Raw genomic sequence first — 18,387 nt, forward strand, 5'->3', positions numbered from 1 at the left:
GGCTCTTCGTATTCAATAAAGGATTCTCAAAAAGGAACTTCACACAATGGGGACCATTGCTTCTTAAGGAGGGAGGAATGATCCGAATGGAAAATGGCATCCACCCATGGTATTCATCCACCAATAGTATTCATTCACCCATGGAATTTACCCTTTGTATTGTAAGTGGCATCGACCCTTAGTATTCATCCTCCCATCGTATTTATCCACTCATGGAATTTACCCGTGGTATTGTAAGTGAAATCCACCCATGGTATTTACCCACCCATGGAATGTACCCGTGGTATTGTGACAAAAAAAACCATAAGTAACAAGTCACATTTTGTAAAAGCACAGATTGTCCACCACAATGTAGTCTTTACAATTATTATTTGTTTTAATACAAAGCTTCTTTGTGGTTTTATTATTGTGTATTCTCCTCTTTTTCTTCTGGCATTTCAAATTTTTTAGATCTTGGGGGCCTCCCCCCAAGATCTGGATCAACATACAAGTCAATGTAATGTTAAAGAAGGTTTCTAGACTAATCATGAATATGAGACTAAGTCGTATCACTTTGAGAATCAATTAAATGAAGAAACATTCCACATAGTCATATGCTTTCTTAAAGTCACTCTTGATAAACATAGTTTCCAAATCAAATGAAAGAGCCCATTCCATGCCTTCCAATGCAACAATTTCATTATCAAGGATATATATTTGTTGAATAAATAATTCTAATTCTAAAAAAATGATTTTGCAAAGAATATGTTTGATATGAAAGGATAGAGTTGTGGATAATATTTTATAAGATGTGTTCAGTAGAGTGATGGGCATCTAGCTTTGGAATAATTCATGTTCACGAACCTTGATAATGAATTTGATCAACCCCTTGTTAATATCTAAGCCTAAGGTATTTACCATTAGTTTTGAGAGTTAAATCCTATGAAGTATCTCATGTTTGATTTTTAGAGAAAAGTAGATAGAAAAGATCCCTCTACAACATACAGGATGACGTCAAAGGCAATGTTTGTCTAATTTATTGAAATAAGCCCATTTGTTCATATTTTCTTTTGTAAATGAAAAAACAAGCCAATGAAATGGTAAACAAGGTTTCCACACCAATTATGAATTTGAGACAAGTCCTATGACTTTGAGAATCACTAGAATGAAGATCCATTCCACTTAGTCACATGATTTCTCAAATTCAATATTGATAAACAAAGTTTCCAAACCAAATGACCAAGAACATTCCATGCCTTCCCATGCAACAATGAAATTATGAAGGGTGTATCATTATTGAGTAAACAATGTTTATTCTAGACAAATGAATTTGCAAAGAAGGTGCTTGATATGCAAGGCTATAGCTTTGGATAAGTTTTTATAGGATGTGTTGAGTGAGGTGATGGGCCTCTAACTTGGGAAAAATTTAGAGTCCACAAACATGAGAATGAAATTTATCAACCCCTTGTTAATCTCTAATCCCGAGAAACTTATCCTGAGAGCTCTTTGATAAACTTAAAGTATGTTTGGTTTGAGAAAATCCCATGTTTCCTTTGAAAATTCATAGGGTAATTCATCAATAAATGTGTTGGCATGAAGTTTAGTCCCAAGCCTTGAACTCCTTGGTCAACAAATACCCAACAAGCATCAACGTTTTTAATCTCCAATGGTTGGAGAAGGTCCCACAAGGGATTCTTATAAGAATTGTAGAACCTTTAGCGAAAGATGTTATTTAGTTTTGAGTCATTTCACCGCAACAACATGTTATTCACATCTCAAACATTCATATAAATAATCCTTAAATATCCATAAGGATTATAGTAAATACTTAAAGAACACATTCATCATAAAGTAGAAGAGTTGTAGAAACCAAAAATAGATATATCTTTCATCCATTCATCATAGAAACCATATCTTTACATGGAAAATTGTCATATACACTCTCCATTATAGAATATTAGAGCTTTACAAGGACACCTCAAAGAGTTTATACTCTTCTCTATTATTATTTCTAACCTCTCTTCAATCTCTCTATTTAAATACTTTTACAAGTTTCTCCTTTTGGGGACCACACTAATCGGACCATAGGTCAATTACAAAACTATACACTCAACAATTACAAATTCTCAAGTTCTTACACAATGCTCTTGGTTCCATCACATTATTTTCTTTTCATAGTGCCTTTGTTCAACATTTCACCTACATGGAACAATGTGCTTGATTAGTAATTCATTTTCCTAACATAGTGTCCTTTGGCGCAATTATTCAAAACTTGGCCTCCCCTTAGTGTTAATAGCATGGGACCTTATCATTGTTTATTTAATGCGTTTTTTCCATAGGAAATATGAGTTTTAGAAAAATTTCTTGAAAAATATGTTATAAAAATGAAAATAGGGAAATTCCATGGCATTGGAATGAGGATTGAATGATGAATCCATTGGTAGCAATTCCTCCACCAAATATGGAAGATTTAAAGGTTTTGACCTTTTGGAGGTTCCATCTACCTAAAACTTTTGCAAAGAGCATTTACTTATAGATCCTCACTTAAGCTTAAACTCTCAACTAAGGGTTTACAAATGCTTGACCGAGTGTTTATAAATCCTTAATTGAGAATTTTTTAAAACTTGAATAATTTATTGGTTTTTTTTGTGAGTTGAAAAGCCTAATTCTAGGGTCTATTAAAGCCTCAATCAAGGTTTGTGTAACTCAATCCCCTTACCAAAATGAGTGACTTATATTTAGACATTGACCCTAAAATTTAACCAAAAAACCCCTAAATGATGTTAAAAATGGAAGTGTACTTACTTTGAAATGTTTAACAGTTTACTAAAAGTTAAATGTCCAGAAACCCGGTTGATGAATATTGTAGATTAGAAGTTGAAATTTGTGGACCTAAAGTAGAAAGTTATAGACATTGAGAATTTCTATTTGAAAAATGAAAATTCCAAGAAGGAAGTTGTAGATTTGAAGTAAAATGATGAGTATACAAATTAGGAATTGAGGATGTTGGAGAATGGTGCAGGCCTTACTTTCTAAAATTTTATAGGGAAGGCTAGGCCCTAAAATGTCCCTTTAATTTTCAAAGTCAAACTAGAACCGCTGCAGTTGAAATCCTTTGGAAATAGTCACCAAAGCCAATATACATATAGATAATCAAAAGGAGGAGGGGCTTACCATTTTATAAAACTGAAGGCTCAAACCTTTTATTCTAATAGTCACAAGTGGCCCCACTTTATAAGCTCCTAATGCTTTAAACTTCCACACAATACGACTAACAATCATGGCAAAGGCTATGCTCCTTTGGTTTGTCGGCTTGTACGCATCAGCCCGGGCTTACATATACCTGGACCTTTCACAAATCACACACAAGAAATGTCCTAGAAGACAAAATTTAGGATTTCCACATCAAGTGTTGACCATGGCTTATGTCAATTGTCATTCCCAGGAATGTTCCCAAAGCGCACTACACTAAACTCTAGGAAAATTTAGCAGTATTGGTGGTCCCTCTTGCGCTCCATGTTATCCCAACCTCCTTAGCTAGCCTTTACACATCACCCCGACTGTTCCCTTATGTGGTCCCCTCTCAACCTTCTGGTATATAACCTCTCAGACACATGAGCCCGACATTGTCAAGAGATGACTTTTTATAAATAGGAAATCCGACATTGCACGAAATTTTGTTGATAAAGAAACTAAGCCAGGAAAGTGACGACTTTTGTTGCTCCTCTGGCACTCCTGCAACCTCCCACCCACACAATATAAGAACAATTCTTAGTTTTTGGTCAACAAAATTCCCTGCAATGATTTTATATTGCATGAGTGGGAGGTTGCAGGAATGATGGAGGAGCAACAAAAACCGTCACTTTCCCATCTTAGTTTCTTTGTCAAAAAAATTCTTTGCAATTATATATGTGTATATATGTGCGACCAAAGGGTAATATATTGATTGGAGAAGGATTGGTTAAGAATTAAAATTATAGGTCACAGAAAGACTAGTTATAATATTTGGTCGGAAAAATCACTACCCCACACACTCTCTGCTTCTCATTATTAAATTAAACTATAGATAAATTTATCGCTTCAGGTAACTTTAGATCCATGGAAATAGGATCAAATGGACCAATTTTGGAATTATTAAACTAATTACAACAATTAGCTAATTTTAATGAATTACATGCAAAATCAAACCAAACTCTATCCTAACAATCCACTGATTAAGGAATTGAATCCTGTAGTAAATTATTTTTACCTTTCGGTCAATCAGGATTTTATGGATGCCCCTATATCATACTCTAAAGGAACAAATAATTCATGGGATATTGCCCATGAGGTCTTCAATAGTTTTTCCACTTTCTTGTAATAATGTGGCAATCCTCCAAGTTGAATCCTTTCCCATGGTCTTCTTAATCAATATCTTGTCTAAGATCCTTTTTGGTTGTAAAGGCTCTATTGTTGGTAACTGCTTCTTCCACTGAATTTGTTGTTTTCCACTCTCATATGTTGTCCATAACTCTTTTCCTGGTTGATACTTGTATAGATATGCATCATTGAAGATGGGAGAAATGCCAATCCCTGGTGGTAACTCTATCTCATAAGCATTGGCTGAAAATTTCCTAAGGATCTTATAAGGACAAATTTTCTTTAATTTTAGGTTATCATATTCTCCTTTAGGAAATATTTCCTTTCTCAAATGTGCCAATACCAAATCTCCCACTTCAAAGTTATATTTTCTCCTCTTGAGATCTGCTTTGGTTTTATATTTGAGGCTGCTCTCTTGCAATATTTGTTTCACTTGTTCATCGCTCTTCCGCGTAGTTGTACCAAAGTATTCTCTTACTACACTCATTCGTTTTTCTCTTCCCAAGTTTCTAATTTTATGCTCTCCTCTCAGATGCATGAACCAAGGCAAGAACCTAATCCCACTACTTGAGATGGTCTCCAACCAAGTTTCTCAATATATTCCCCAAAATCCTATTAACTACTTCAGTATGCCCATGAATCTAAGGGTGATAGGATGAACTAAAGCTTAATTTTTTCCAAGTTTCTTCCGTAATATCCTTCGTAAATTCCTTGAGAATTTTCTATCCCTATCTGAGACAATGCTCTTGGGCACTCCATGCAATATCACAACCTCTCTGGAGAATAAGTTAGCAACATGGGTAGCATCACTGGTTTTAAAAAAAGGGACGAAATGGGCCCCTTTTGAAAATATATCCACTACAACAAAGTTGCATCATGACCCTTTTGATTTTTTTGCAAACCCAATCCAAATTCCATGCTTATTGAATCACATGGCTTGTATGGAATTGGTAATGGTGTATATAATCCTATATTTTGGCTCTTTCCTTTAGCATGCTGGAAAATCCTACAACTGTTGACAAACTTCTGCACATCAGTCCTCATCTTTTTCCAATAGTAAAAATTGTTCAACTGGTCAGATGTATTATCATGTCAAAAGTGCCATGCAAGGCCTCCACTACACTTCTCTTTGATCGAGCATTTTGGTACACAAAGCTGATTATTCTTGAACAATAATCCTTCTTGAAAAATGTAATCAAGCCACAAAATCCTATCTTGGATTGCTAGGATTTTACAAGCTTTATAGGCTTCCTTAATATCTTCATCATCTGCATATAGCTCTTTCATGAAGTTGAAACCCATGATATGGACTTGACTTTCATGTATAATCAAATTCCCCTTGATTAATGCATCAAAAATTCTATTAGCATGGCCACTAATATGCTTAAAAACAAAAGTGAAATTTTGGAGATATTCAGTCCACTTGACATGCTTTTGACTCAATATATGTTGTTGCATAATGTACTCAGTTTGTAAGGCATGATTATCTGTATAAAAAAATATTCTCTAGACATTAAATAATGCCTCTGTTTCTTTAGATCTTGTACCACATCATAAAACTCCTTGTCATAAGAAGTATACTTCCTCCTTGACTCGTCCAACTTCTCACTGAAATAGGCTATGGGATTATCCTCTTGAATCAATACATCGCTAATCACTTGTCCACTAGCATCATAGTTCACTTGGAAAGGCTTGCTGAAATATGGAAATATCAACATAGGTTCTATGATCTTCTTCTTCAACAATTGAAAGCTTTTTTCTGCTTCAATAGTCCACTGAAATGGTTGTTTTTCTTTCTTTATGGTCTCTACAATTGGAGCACTCATCCTGCTGAAATTCCTGATGAACTTCCTATAAAAACTAGCCAAACCATGAAAACTTCTAGCCTTAAAAATGATTTTAGAAGAGGGACAATCAACAATAACTCTTACCTTCTCAAGATCCATATTCAAACCATCCTTGGATATAACAAATCCCAAATAGACAAGCTCATTCTTCAGGAATAAACATTTTTTCAAATTGATAATCAATTTCTCTTGTTGAAACTTCTCTAACACATATCTCAAATGTCTCAAGTGCTCTTCTTTAGAATGATTGTAAACCAAAATATCGTCTAAATATAGAAACACAAATTTCCCTGTAAATTCCTTTAGTACCTCATTCATCAATATCATAAAGGTGTTGGGTGCATCGGAAAACTGAAATAGCATGATCAACCATTCATACAACCTATCATTGTTTTTAAAAGTTGTCTTCCACCCATATCCCTCTCTAATCCTAATTTTGTGGTACCCACTATTTAGATCAATCTTAGATAAACAAGTAACACCACTCAAAAATTCAAATAAATCATCTATGCGAGGTAAAGGAAATTTGTACTTGATATTCTCTAGATTCTATACACATATTCCAACCTCCATCTTTCTTAGGAATCAACATTGTTGACATTGCACATGGACTAAGGATCTCTCTGATCAGTCCTTTATCTAACATTTCCTACACTTAATTTTTTATTTCTTCCTTCTCCTGAGGGGTCATTTTGTATGTAGCCTTATTTGGTAGACTTCCTCCTAGTATTAGGTCAATATAGTGACTTATACTCCTCACATGTGTCAACTCATTAGGCAAGTCATCCACTACGATATCGCTATACTTATTCAACATATCTTGAATTTAAAAAGGAAAATCATTTACAATAGTGGGAGTAAGAATTACCTTAGTTTTATAAACCAAGGCAAAACTCACCATATTGTCTTCCATCTGTTGTAAACATTCTTTCTTGCTCAACAAAAATACCTCAAAATCATTATTCTTTGATGTCCCCTCTTCTTGCAATGGAAACAAGGTATGGTTGATGCCATCCTTATAGAATTTGTATATATTATTCTTCCCATCATGCACAACACCTCTATCAAAATGCCACAGTCTACCCAATAAAGTATGGCACGCATCCATGGGCATGATATCTACAACTCCACTTCATTTTTTTCATTCACTAACAATTGATGACCCTTTTGAAGCCATGACACCTTATAAGGTGTTGGATGATTTTTCCTCTTCAATTTCAACTTCTTCGCCACTTTTGTAGACACCAAGTTTTTTGTGTTGCCACTATCAATCACCACCTTGCAAAGTTTCCCTTGGACTTTGCAAATAGTCCTGAACAACACCTTCCTCTGAGATGGTTCAATAACTTCCTTCTCTAGTTTCAACAACACTTTTTTAAGCAATAGATACTCTCCTGTCTTTGGTACATTCTTTGCCTCCTGTAACTTTGGTTCCCCTTCTTCTGTTTGGGAAACAACAACACTTCTCATGCCTGCATCTCTGTTTTTTGGACATTCATATGCCATTTGTCCAATCTTTCCACACTTGTAGCAACAAATATCTCTTCCTATATCTCTTCCTCTTCCTATGGAAAAGGATCTTCAGCCTCTGAATTCTCCTTCTTGTCGTTGTTGCAGACTTGAGCTAATAACTCCTTCTTTTTGTAATGTAGATCTCCCTGTACTTGACTATTGTCCTCATTCTCTAGTGATACCTTTTCCTCTACTAGATTGCTTCATTGCAAGCTTCTCCTCAACCTTCAATGTTATTTTCTATGCCTCCTCTACTATTCTAGGTGATAGCACATTGATTTCATCTAGAATGTCTAATATGATAGCATTAATATATATGGTTTCCTTCTGTTATCACTTAAGAATTCTGATTTTAAAACCGCTCACAATAGTTTGATGGTAAAAATTCGGTGCTAGTCCAAGTTTGAGTTTTGTATTGAAGCTGTGATTTTTGGGAACAACTCAGCAGTTTCGTAGTGCGCTACGAAACTGCTGAAGCTGCATAATTAACGATCAGTGAACCAAATTTTGAAGACTTTCCTATCGGCATTAAAAAAGTTTTTGTGTCAGCACACATACATATGGGAAAAGCTTACAGCACATCAAAACATGGCCTGACAAGTGCTGCGGTGATATCATCCTTGCTAGAACCGATTAAGTGACAGTGAAAGTGTTGTGAAGCGGCCTGATGAAATTTATTATAAAGACCCTTTATTAAAGCCTTATATATTTTATGATATAACTCATGAAAGAGAATCTCATAGAGGTGGCTCTGTTTCATATCAGAATATTCATGAAGCACAATTTTCCCTGCAGTTGTATGAACATCTTCAGAAATTTGTGAAGTCTGCGGGCATTAAGGTTTCTGTTGACATTATCACACCATACAAACTACAGCTGAAATGTTTGCGGTGAAAGTTCGAAAGTGTTCATAACACTGAAGAGGGAAAAGGATTATATATTAACACTGTAGTCGCTTTCAGGGTCAAGAACGAGATGTAATCACCATGTCTTGTATCCGAGCTTCTAGCCATGGTGTAGGTTTTGTTGCTGATATTCGTCGGATGAACGTGGTTTTGACAAGAGCTCACAGAGGACTTTGGGTTATAAGTAATGCCGCAGCACTGAAACAGTCAAATAACTGGTCAGCGTTAACCGATGATGCAAAAGTAATTTTATAGGGCATTGCTTCAAAAAGACTTGGAGGTTGTGAATGCTGGAGGAGAGCGTAAGCGCCTTTTGAATATAGCCATGCAATTGATCACCAATGCGGACAGGAGCTTGCAACAAGAAGACTGGACCCCGGTGGCAAACAAGGAGAAATATGCACCCTCAGCAGCTGAAGTTTTAAGGATTGTTGAAGAGACACTGGATGCTTTCTTTGAATTGCCATTATCTCAACATTCAGATCTATTCCCAGATCTTGTGGCTGGACTTGACAGAGCTCTACAGCGCTATATTTCCCAAACTAAATCTGGATGTGGGTCCAAGAACAGTTATGTTCCTCTTTTGCTAGCACTTACTAGATGCTCAATTGGGTCAAAGTTTTGGAAAAAAAAGGAAAAATCATCAAGCCATTAGAAAAGGAAAATTTTGTATCTGATAGAGGTTTAATTGCTCTATCATTCGGTTGTGTGCATCTGAAAGAGATTATTGTATCCGATTGCCCTTTTATCAGCGATAGAGGACTTCAAATCGCCGCCTCACAGTGTCTAGAACTTGCTTCTTTAGCAGTAAATGAAACCAGAGTTTCTTCTTTCGGAATCAAAATTTTTCTCATTGCTGCAAACAATTTGCAATACCTTGACCTTTCTCTTCTAACGATATCCGGTGAATTATTTCTTTCCATGGGAGAGCTTCAACTTCGTTTGAAAAGTTTGATTTTAGCTGGGTGTAAAGGTATCACTGCAGCAGGAATCTTAGGTCTTGCTCGAGCTTGCCCTCTTCTTGCCCATCTCAATCTTGAAGGAGCACATTGTCTTACTGATGAAATTATGGAGGTTCTTGCACAGAGCCTCCCGAATATTACATACTTATGCCTGAACTATTGCTCTTTGCTAACAGATTCAAGCTTCTTTTGCCTGCTAAAGGATTACCACCATTTAGAGGAACTTGAAATGGAGAGTACTGGTTTGGGATGGGGTACTTCACGAATGGTTTCAGACCAGGAGTGCTGTAAACTAAAGTCTCTCAAGATTCCATGGAATAAGCCTGTTGGAGATGTTACTTTAAGGTGCATCGGCACACTGTGCCCTCGTCTAGTTTCTCTCGATGTGAGCAACTGTTTGCTAGTGACAGAAAACGGGCTGAAAGCTATTAGTAAAGGTTGTCCTGATCTGAGAAAACTATGCTTGAAAGGATGCAGAAAGGTTATGAGTCTCGGAATTGACGAGGGTTTTAGGAATTTGGAGCATTTACAAGTAGAGGGATCGGGTTTTACAGATTCAGGATTGATCGCCGTTGGTAAATGTTGCAGGCACCTTTTAGGTATTGATTTGGAAGGGTGCTCGAGAATAACAGAGTCCGGGCTTAAGAAGATCATGGAAGATTGCAGGGAACTGAGTCAGATAAATTTAAAAAACTGTAAATGTGTCGATGTCGAAGCTTTAGCTTGGATGGTTTTCTATAGGCCCTCCCTGAGAAAGCTCGTGCCTCCTTCATCATGTGTGTCCGAGGGACAGAAGGCACTGCTGTTGCGACATGGATGCAAACTCTTCAGTTGCAGTAACAGTTAAGTGACATTCATAAACAGTTATATCTGACCTAGATTTGGGCGTATCTCTGGAAATGATATTGCAACTGATAAAGGACAAACAGGGGCCTATGTTTCAGGGTAACAGAAAAGATGTGTCATTGAAGACAAACATGGAGCATTAAAGGTCCATCACAGCTATCTCAGCCAAACTCCAGATGTCAAAGAACGAAGAGAAGCCATCATGAATATAATATAGAGTTAGAGTCATAGTAGATTTAGAACTCCTAAAAACTACAGTCAGCACTTTGTTGCATTTATTAGTTAGTTAAATGTTGATAGGTGTCATTAGAGGTAGTGATCGAATTCCCCTCATGCTGGAGGAGGAATCTCGATCAACTAGAATAAGGATTCTATATATAGCTGAAACAACAATGTACAACAGGTTGGATATTTTATAAAACAGAGTACTGTTTTGGCTTATGTAAAAAGACAGAGTTCAGTAATATAAGTTATCTGCTTTTCTTCTCAGGATTCATAAAGGTTTTCCATGTTCAGAATGGTGATTTTATTCTTTCCTTCATGTCTTTTACAGTTGTATAAATGCATAATCACTCAGAATTCACTGATGGTGCTCTGATTTCCTGTATGCATTTGTAAACTTTGGTTTTATATGAGTTATGTTCTGAGCATCTAAAGGCTAAATGCCCTGACTTCTATGTAAAGGCAGTGTCATTGTTTACTGAAGTATGATTGACTCCATAGGCCCAATGGAAACTTATGTAATGTTTGTCCAGCCTTCATATTTATCATTGTTGTTCCACAAGAGTTAGCCATCTTATTAATAATCAAAATCAATAACCCTTTTTGAGAGAGCCCTCTCAGGCTAAGGAGGCTAAGCCTTAGTCAAAAGATTGGTTTGAAACAGTTACTTGAAGTCTTCCTGGTCAGCAGCCTTCCAGGGTCTGATTTTGAGATAACACCTTCTATGTAGACTCCTCTACATATACAACCATGATACTCACCTTATAGAACTCTTCTACATACTCCCTCATAGTCATCAATCTTTGTCTGAATAGAATGAGTTAATAATCCTTTGGTAAGAACTTACCTCTGAGCTTCACTACCATTTTGTCCTAGCTCTTAATCTTCTATTTATTCTTCCTTCTCCTTTCAACCCATACACCATCCCACCTGTTGTAGCGGCTATAACTACCCTCCAAAATTTTGGCCTGCACCAATTTCGGAGCCTCCCTTGGAGAGTTTCACTTGATGATTGCACACACTACGGTTCACTCCATGAGCTCGTGTGAGTCTTTACATTCGCCTTGCTTTTTTATTGCACTCAAGTTTATGCATGTTGATGTCTAAGTCATGCTTGCAACCGTTTTCTGGTTATGCTCAAAGTCTTTGCTTCATATGTGTTTGATGTGTTCGCCATGAAAGCATCTGTCTCACTCACACACGGAGTCACATTCACTATCGTGCAAGCGTCGTCTCGATCATGAACGATCAATCATGAGTGTCTCGCTTGTCGCTTGCACCATCGGTTAGTCATGTTTAACATATGTATCCGAATGGTTTGGTCGTTTCGTCATCAATTCGTGAGTGTGTGTCTATATGATAACCTATGCATATTTCAATTGTTCACACACTTAGACATTTTTGCTGAAGTTCTGACGAACAGACTCTTCACTAATAGCCAGACCATCAGCCTGCTTTCGACTCGATCGACTGTCAACCAGAACAGTGCAGAAGCACCAAGATAGTTCTTTCAAGCTATGCTTCCCACAAGCATTTTAACCAGCACTAATGCTGGCCACCCAGACAGTCGACCGATTATTCATTTAGAAATTGCACAGTGCTCATGAGCAGGGCTCCCACTGCCCATCAGTCAACTCAGCTCAGAAATTACGCAAAGATGATCAGCAGGCCGACCTCCCAGCCTTAATGCAGTTTTCCCAGCCAACAACTCCCAGCAGCAGACTGCCTGTTCCCTCCAGGAATTGCACAGTTTCTATTGCCAGTGACTTAGCAGCCAATTGGCAGTTCCCTCTGGGAATTGTGCAAGTCTGGCTACCAGTGACCCCAACAACCAACTGGTAGTTCCCTCTGGGAATTGCACAGATCTGGCTACCAGTGACCCTAGCAGCCAACTGGCAGTTCACTTTGGGAATTGCATAGATCTAGCTGCTAGTGACCCTAGTAGCCAACTGGCAGTTCCCTCTGGGAATTGCACAGATCTGGCTGCTAGTCTCCCGGGCAGTTCCCCAGAAAAATTGCGTAATCCCTGCCTGCTGACCCCTCATGCAGCCCGGCCCGTTCCTCTAGAAAATTGCGCAAATTTGGTTGTCTAGCCCCTACTGACTGTTCATTCCAGAAAATGTGCAGAGCATGCCTGCCTTGCCTTCCAACAGCCTGGACTGTTCCTCCCAAAATTTGCGCAATTTTGCCTCCCAGCTGAGCTAGACCTTGTAGTCAGTCACTGTCAACTCAGATCGCCTATCTCCATCTCTCAGTGACTCTTGCATAGTTTTCATCAGCAGTTTCCCAGAGCCATCATCCCACATCACAACCCTGTTGCCTCTCCCGGTCACTTGCATTCAAATGATCATGTGTCATGGTAGACTAGGAGGTTTTGGATTTGATGTCATCTCGTCATGAGTGACTGCAGGTATAGGTACACCAATGGATGAACGAATGAGATGAACAAAGGGAGCACATGCAGATGGACAGGTTCACCAATGGATGAATGAATGAAGCATGTGAAGCGGACGAATGCGAAAAACATGCACCTTCGCAAACAAGTGATCCTGCCAAGCCTTCCAGCATGAAAGCAAGGAACAACATGCTAAAGATTCATCAAGTGAACCAAGGATTGTCAAGGACACCACGCACTTCACCATGCGGTGGTGAAGCTATGATATACCATGAAGAAATCCATCACTTAGCAGCACTGTAGCTCGACATGCACTCCAGCAGCAGCATGAATGTACCACCATTGTCATGTCAAGTCATGAGTCATTTTGCCCACATCTCCACTATGGTCTTGTTATCAATCAATGTGATGTAACATGGAAGTCCAAGAGATCCACTTGTTGAACATAGAGTCATGAAGTCAGAAAGTCATGGAAGTCGAATGGTCATGAGGGTAGTCAGACAGGCACAAGGGTTAGTTTCACCCTTGGCTATAATTACCCCTCTCATTTGTACCTGAAATGACTTTTAACATAAGCTCCTCCCACATAGCCAAGAGAGTCTGTAATATTTTCTTTGAGGAGTAAGTAGTGGCTCCAACGCCCCGCTGACGGGGTTAGTGATGTATGGTGTAACGATGTGTCTTGGAACTTTTGCTTAATTTAGAAGCCTGTCAACAGGCCAGCACGTTTTCTCACATGTATTGTATTTGTTGTAAGCCTTATCTTCAACACTTGTAATGCATGTTTCTTTAACCATGTGTTCTACATGTGAACTGATTCATGTGTTATAATGCATAATCTATTAATGGAAATGTGTTGTATATGTTGTTAACGTTGTCCCGTTCGTGTCGACTGCTCTGCTGAACATCAGACAGATATTTCACATGAACCTTACTGTAACAACCATTCACTACAAGAAAAAATGTCATTGGTGAGGGTCATGCCTATGACGGACCTTTAAGGTCCATCACCAATGTCGCATATGGTGATGGTCTTTAAAAAAACGTTGTTGTAAGTGTATATAGTGATGGTCCTTTAAGGTTTGTCACCAAAGCCATTTTCAATGACACTTTTGGTGAGGGTCGTTAAAGACCCGTCACTAATTCTCTCTTTGGTGACACTTTTGGTGAGGGTCATTAAAGGCCCATCACTAATTCTCTCTTTGGTGACACTTCTAGTGATGATCTTTTATTGACCATCACCAATGATATTTTTGGTTACTTTTGGTGACAGTCAATAAATGTTTGTCATGACTGATCATTACAATGAGTTTTTGATGACGATTCATGCCTGTGACGGACCTTTAAGGTCCGTCACCAATGTCGCATATGGTGACGATCTTTAAAAAATCGTTGTTGTAAGTATATATAGTGATGGTCCTTTAAGGTTTGTCACCAAAGCCATTTCTAATGACAATTTTGGTGAGGGTCATCAAAGGCCCATCACTAATTCTCTCTTTGGTGACACTTCTAGTGACAATCTTTTATTGACCCTCACAAATGCTATTTTTGGTTACTTTTGGTGACGGTCAAAAAATGTTTGTCGTCATTGATCATTCCAATGAGTTTTTGATGACGCTATGTACCTGTTACTATATTTTTTGTCAAAAGATAACGATTTAAGACCATTGTTGTGGAGTCTTTTTCATTATGTGTCCAAGGTCATAGTGGTTATAATAATCAGTTAATTTGTTAAGAAGTAATTAGTGTGTATCATTTCCCTCAAGTCATAAGAATATAGTTTTCTTATGAGTCAACACATGATTCATCTCTATTAGGTTTATTATCTAGCAAATTTCCTTTAAATAAAGTTCCACTAGTGTGTGTAGGAACTATATTATTTAATACGTAATCAAGCTCTATTAATTCTATTAATGAGAGAGACCTAGCACTCCTCAACACTCATGGCACACCTTAACATGCTTTGGAACAATACACTAACATTCCTTGGCACCTCGCATGTCTTGGAACATCTTTGTACCTAGAACATCTTGCCATGAGTAGGACACCCAAGCACATGTTGGCATGCCCTAGCATAGCATAGCACTCCCCTATCATGTGTTGGCATGCCCTGTAGTCCCTAGCATGCCCTGGAACACCTTGGCATAATATTGCATTGACAAACATTAGCACTTGGCATGTATTGGAACATATTATTAGTGTGCCTAGCATGCCCCTTTTGAAAAAGATAAAGTCTCGACTTATTAACCCTCTTATGTGTTCATTTCCTTGCATTTTAGCTTGGTTATTCATTTTGTTGCCTTCAAACTCCTTGACGCATATTGGCATACTCTCGCACCATGCACATCCTAGCATGTCTTAGCACCTGGCATGCCTTGGCACTATTTGGCACATTTTAACACACCCCGGAACTACCTAGAGCACTCTAGAACTTCTTGACATTCCCTGATATTCCCTGGCATGCCTTACACATGCTTAGCATACCTTGTCACTCCCTCCTTGGCATGACAACTAGCACTCATTGACACTCCTCGACACACCCTCATATTCATTCACTTCAATGCATTTTGACCTAGTGCTCCCTTGTGTTGTCCTAGTACTCCCTAGCACTCCTCATTATGAATTAGCACTCTCTAGAACACCTTAGCACTCTTAGATATGCTCTGCCACTTCATAACATGCATCACACTCCCTGATGCACATTGGCACTTCGCACGTGTTGGCACTTGGCAAGTCTTAGCATGTTTGGCATGCGTTGAGATGACTTGGTATGCTTTGGCATGGTTTAATATTAAAGTTATTTGAGATCAATTATTGGAAACTAGATGAGAAGAAACAAAGGAATATTTGGCACTTAGAATGCATTGAAACTTGGCACTTGGCACCTATTGGCACCTAGTGTTGGTGTGCCTAGCATGCCCCTTGTGGAAAAGGTAAATTTATGACTTATTAACCCTATTATGTGGTCATTTCCTTGTAGTTTAACTTGTTCCTTTTGTTGCCTTGATAGTCCCTGGCATGCATTGTCACACCCTTGTACATCTTGGCATGCCTTAGCACTTGGCACATCTTAGCTTGTTTGACATGTCTTCGTACTATCTGGCACATGTTAGCATGCCCTAGCATTCCCTAACACACCTTGGAAGTCATGACCTCACAACTAGAATTACATTTTTCCATGACTTTGTAACCTTACATTCACTAGAACACCTTGGCACTCCCTAGTTGTCATGCCTTATGTTATCCTCCAAATTGTGCGCAGCTAAATGGAAAAAGAGGGGCAAAAAGGTGATTTTGGCCTCTTTTTTGCAAATTTCTCAAAAACTGAGCCCTAGAATAGGAAAGTGGGAAAATGTGTTTTGAGAGGGGGTCATAATATTTCCAAAAATGCTGATTTTCCATCATTTGGAGCCCTGAGGAAGAAGCGCAGCATGAGCTCGCTGCACTCCTAGACAAAAAATTGCCAAAAAAATTGCAAGTCTGCACCAGTTTGCACCAAAACACAAAATTTTCTCCAAATCCTCCCAAAATTTGTCCAAAGATGCCTGATGAGGTATGTTATGCAATCATGGATGCATCAACAAGAAAATATAACTTACCCTTCTCCTCTTGGCTGATTAGGGTTTCCTTGAGTTTTTCCTTCAACTGCTTGATTTTGACCTTGGCAACCTGATTCCTTGTGTAATAATGGATGTCCATTTTCTTTTTCAACTTGTTATCCATGTTGGCCTTGTCAAGGAACTTATCAAGGTGGAAATTGTTTTTTTTTCAAGCCAAAACTCCCTGTCCTCATTTATTTCCATGGCAATCCTCTCTTCAAAGGTCAATTCTTCCATTGGTGGCTTTTGTTCTCTTTCCCTCTGAAGTGCCTTCCTAAGACCCATTGTCCTTGGTCTCTTCCTTGCCACATGTCCTTCATGTTGCTCAGTGTCCTCATGGTCCACCACTTCCTTGCCTTTCATCTCTTGTTTCTTGGCTTTGAATTGCTCTTTCTCCATGACTAGCTATTTTGCCTTAAGTTGACTATTTTCTTGCTCAAGGAATGAAATGATGAATTTGGCCCTTTCCAAATTGTCCTTGAGCTCCATGATCTAAGAATCCTTCTCTTTGATGACTTGTTGCAGGGTTCGATGCTCATCATGTGCCTCCAAGTCAACTAGGTCAAAGTCATGCTCAATGGGCTCCTCGTCATGCAAAGAAGCCTCATGATGTGATGGTGATCCTTGTTCTGCTGATGTAGTACACTTGGCCCCTTCCTCAATTTGAGGAGAAAACACAAGGCTTCTGTCTCTCTGATATTTCTTGGTCACCTCAGGCCTAGGTGCTTTGGAAACCTCATCATGTTTGCTTGATGACCCCACCTCCATGGGTTGTACTAACATGGTTTGGTGTTGGCTTGGTGAAGTGGTTATATGCATTTTCAAGGCTGCCTCAATGAAGGTGTCCCATGTCATGTTCTTATCTTTCAACTAATGGATTAATATAACCTTTATCAGGATATGGTGAAAGAGGCTGGTATAATGCACTTTTCCTTTCAATTTCATCCTTTCAGACATTTTGGTTAGGCTCTTATACAAGTAGTTGGACAAGTTTAGAGACTTGGCAGCTCTAAAGTGCATGAGCAATCTTATGTGGTATTGATATAGCCTAGAAAATCTGCCCTCACATGTGAAGAACTTCATGACAACCTTCATCAATGGTGCTCATCTCTCCAAAAAGTATCTGAATGGGAAAACATGTGAGTAAGCTCCTTTGTATTGTGATTTCAATTAGGGTTTGTACTCTTCTAGGTCTAGGTTCATGCCTTTGAACCAATTTTCACCATGGTTTGGTATGTCTGTAGCTTGAGAGATGGCATCCACTGAAAACATGAAATCAGTCCCTGCAATGGTGATATTGTCTTCCTTCAAGGTGAGGGAAAATATACCTATGAGATGCTCATGGTAACCTACTTCTTGCACTCTTTGACAAAACCCTAAACAATTGACATCTTCAAAGCATTTCATGAAAAATGGGGAGGAGGTGATTTCATTGCAATTATAGGGCTCAAACCTTAGTATATTTCCCCCCTTTTTGTACTTCCTCTTCTCTGATGGTGATGAGTCAGGCTCCATACTTCAAACCCTAGGTGAAAGGCAAGCAAAAACAGTGAAATTTGTTGTTGTGAGGGAATGAGGTGGTATGATGGACTTAGGAGTTGCCTAAATTTGTAAGGAAATTTAGGAGGGTAGGGGATGATGTCAGTGAGTAGGGGAAAAATGAATTTTGGGAAATGAGTGAGGGGAGGGGGTAGAAAAGGCCAAAACACAGGCCTATCCTAGAAAGAGATAGGGTAGATTAGGGTTTAGAGGAAAATGATA

General features: G+C 38.5%; 1 protein-coding gene across 1 annotated transcript in view; it reads left to right on the top strand.

Moving 5' to 3' along the window:
* Positions 1-10,454, top strand: part of LOC149143563 (uncharacterized) — a 31,328-nt gene extending 20,874 nt beyond the window's left edge. Inside the window, exons 3-5 of the mRNA XM_089451877.1 lie at positions 8,493-8,587; positions 8,858-9,156; positions 9,222-10,454. Of these exons, the coding sequence (XP_089308003.1) occupies positions 8,493-8,587; positions 8,858-9,156; positions 9,222-10,411 (1,584 nt within the window). The 3' untranslated portion in view covers positions 10,412-10,454. The remainder of the gene's footprint in view (positions 1-8,492; positions 8,588-8,857; positions 9,157-9,221) is intronic.
* Positions 10,455-18,387: the final 7,933 nt, after the last annotated feature.

Source organism: Pinus tabuliformis, chromosome X (genome assembly GCF_031772625.1).
Source record: "Pinus tabuliformis cultivar Carrire ecotype Pingquan chromosome X, CPIR1, whole genome shotgun sequence".
NCBI lineage: Eukaryota > Viridiplantae > Streptophyta > Pinopsida > Pinales > Pinaceae > Pinus > Pinus tabuliformis.